Source organism: Terrapene carolina, unplaced genomic scaffold (assembly GCF_002925995.2).
Source record: "Terrapene carolina triunguis isolate 2854851 unplaced genomic scaffold, T_m_triunguis-2.0 Scaffold68, whole genome shotgun sequence".
In the NCBI taxonomy this organism is placed as follows: Eukaryota; Metazoa; Chordata; order Testudines; family Emydidae; genus Terrapene; species Terrapene triunguis.
Window position 1 is genome coordinate 22,394,808 of NW_020664419.1, and position 1,760 is coordinate 22,396,567.

Below are 1,760 nucleotides of genomic sequence, written 5' to 3' on the forward strand. Positions count from 1 at the left end.
TTGCATCCTTGGTCAAAGCTTCAGTCTGTTGAAATTGGGAATACTTGGGATTCAAGATACCCTGAGCACATACTAGTGCAACATCACAAAAAAACATACATAATCCAATGGGTTAGAAAAAAAATGAAGCAAGAGTCTGGTGCTTTATTATACACGCATGACAGCAAGTTCCTTTGGAAAATAACTTCTTGGGTGGACTTCCAGACCAGTGAGGTAGTCCCAGGGGAGAGAATGGAAAGAAGTAGATCTTAGTCCCTACTTGAGATGCCTGCCAAATAGTTTCTCAGTTTGGGGCATAAATACGATAGATGAGGACCGTGGCCCTACTAGGGAACATAGCGAAACAGCCTCTCAGTCCAGGTGAGGGTGGTAGTCGCAGCTGGTGACAGGGGCCAGGCAGATTCTCAATCCGGGTTTGGGTGGGCAGGAACCTGGCTCCGTGGAGGAAAAGGTCCCATCAGTCTGAGCCATAAAGTGCAGTAGAAGGACACGATCCAGACAAATGCAATGTAAACAGGTGACTGACACTTGTATCTGTTCGCTTCTTCCAGGGGAAGAGCCTCCCCCCAGATGTCCCCGTTCCCAGGCGGGGCAGCAGTTCACGATCTGGCTACGGGGAAGCGGCGGATCCTCACCACGGGCGCCAGGTCCACTCGTAGGATCCGCTGCGCTTGGCGCCGCGCCGCCTCCAGGCTCCGCGGATTCCAGACGCTGCCCCGCACCTTGATGGTGGGGAAGGTGGTAAGACTGGGGGTGGCCGCTTTCCAGATCTCCTCCAAGGACCGGCCCCCAAAGGGAGCACACGAGGGCACCTCGGCCGAGTCGACCTGTTCCTCCTCCCGCAGCCGCTGCGCTTCCCTGCCGGGGGGACCGGCGAGCGCTGGGGCGCGTTTCCTCCCCTTCTTTGCGCGGCCGGGCGCTCCGCGCTTGGCACCGGCGGCCGGGGGGCGCCTCCTGGCCGCTCCGCGGCGGGTCCGGTGTCCCGGCGCCGGGAGCCCGTCGGGCACCACGGCCCGGCAGGAGGCGTAGCCGTACACGTCCTTGCTGCGCAGGATGACCGGGGAGAACTGGTGCTTGAGGCTGCAGAGGAAGTTCCACAGCTCCGAGTCCGAGCTCATGAACTCGGTGGAGCGGGGCATGAAGAGCTTGAAGGCGTCGCCCAGCGCCTTGGTGCCGGCGAAGGACACCTGCGACCGGGAGTAGACAACTTTCTCCGCCTCGCCCTCCTCGCCCCACGCCGCCGCGCCGAGCCCGGCAGCAGCTCCCCGGCCGGCTCCCTCCTGCTTCATCCTCCCGGCTCCTCGCTCCAGCGCCGCCTGCCTCCGACTGCAGGTCGCAACGGTCTCGGAGTGAGGACTGGCCTCAGCGCCGGCCCCACCACGCCGCTCGCTCGCCTGTCTCCTGCCGCCGCTGCTCAGCCAGCCCCAGGCGCTCCTTTGCCTGTCTCTCCTCCTCCCAGGGCGGAGAGCAGCGATCGATATCCTACCGCCCGGCTGGAGGGCCGCTCACCTCAGACACAAGGGGCAGCTTGGCTGTTTCTGAGCGTGCGCGGGAGGGCTGCGCGTGCTCAGTAACAGCCACTGAAGACGCTCGCTGCCCTCACTCTGCCCTTACTTGGGGAGGAGGAGAGAGTGTGCCGGCTGTGAAAGCCGAGGGGGGAGGGGTGGGCAAAATCTGTGCAGGGGGCAAACTGAGTGCACTGAAGGCAGGGGAAGGAGAGGGTGGGAGCTGGGATTTGGAAGGGGGGATAGAGGGGGTAA

The 1,760-nt window shown here is 62.4% G+C and overlaps 1 protein-coding gene across 1 annotated transcript; it reads right to left on the reverse strand.

Annotated features, from left to right (window-relative positions):
• Positions 1-509: 509 nt before the first annotated feature.
• CCDC71L (coiled-coil domain containing 71 like) lies at positions 510-1,309 on the reverse strand. The gene has a single exon (XM_024219862.2). It carries the CDS (start codon positions 1,287-1,289, stop codon positions 600-602), a length of 690 nt encoding a protein of 229 aa, XP_024075630.1. The 5' UTR covers positions 1,290-1,309; the 3' UTR covers positions 510-599.
• Between the last annotated feature and the right edge of the window lie 451 nt (positions 1,310-1,760).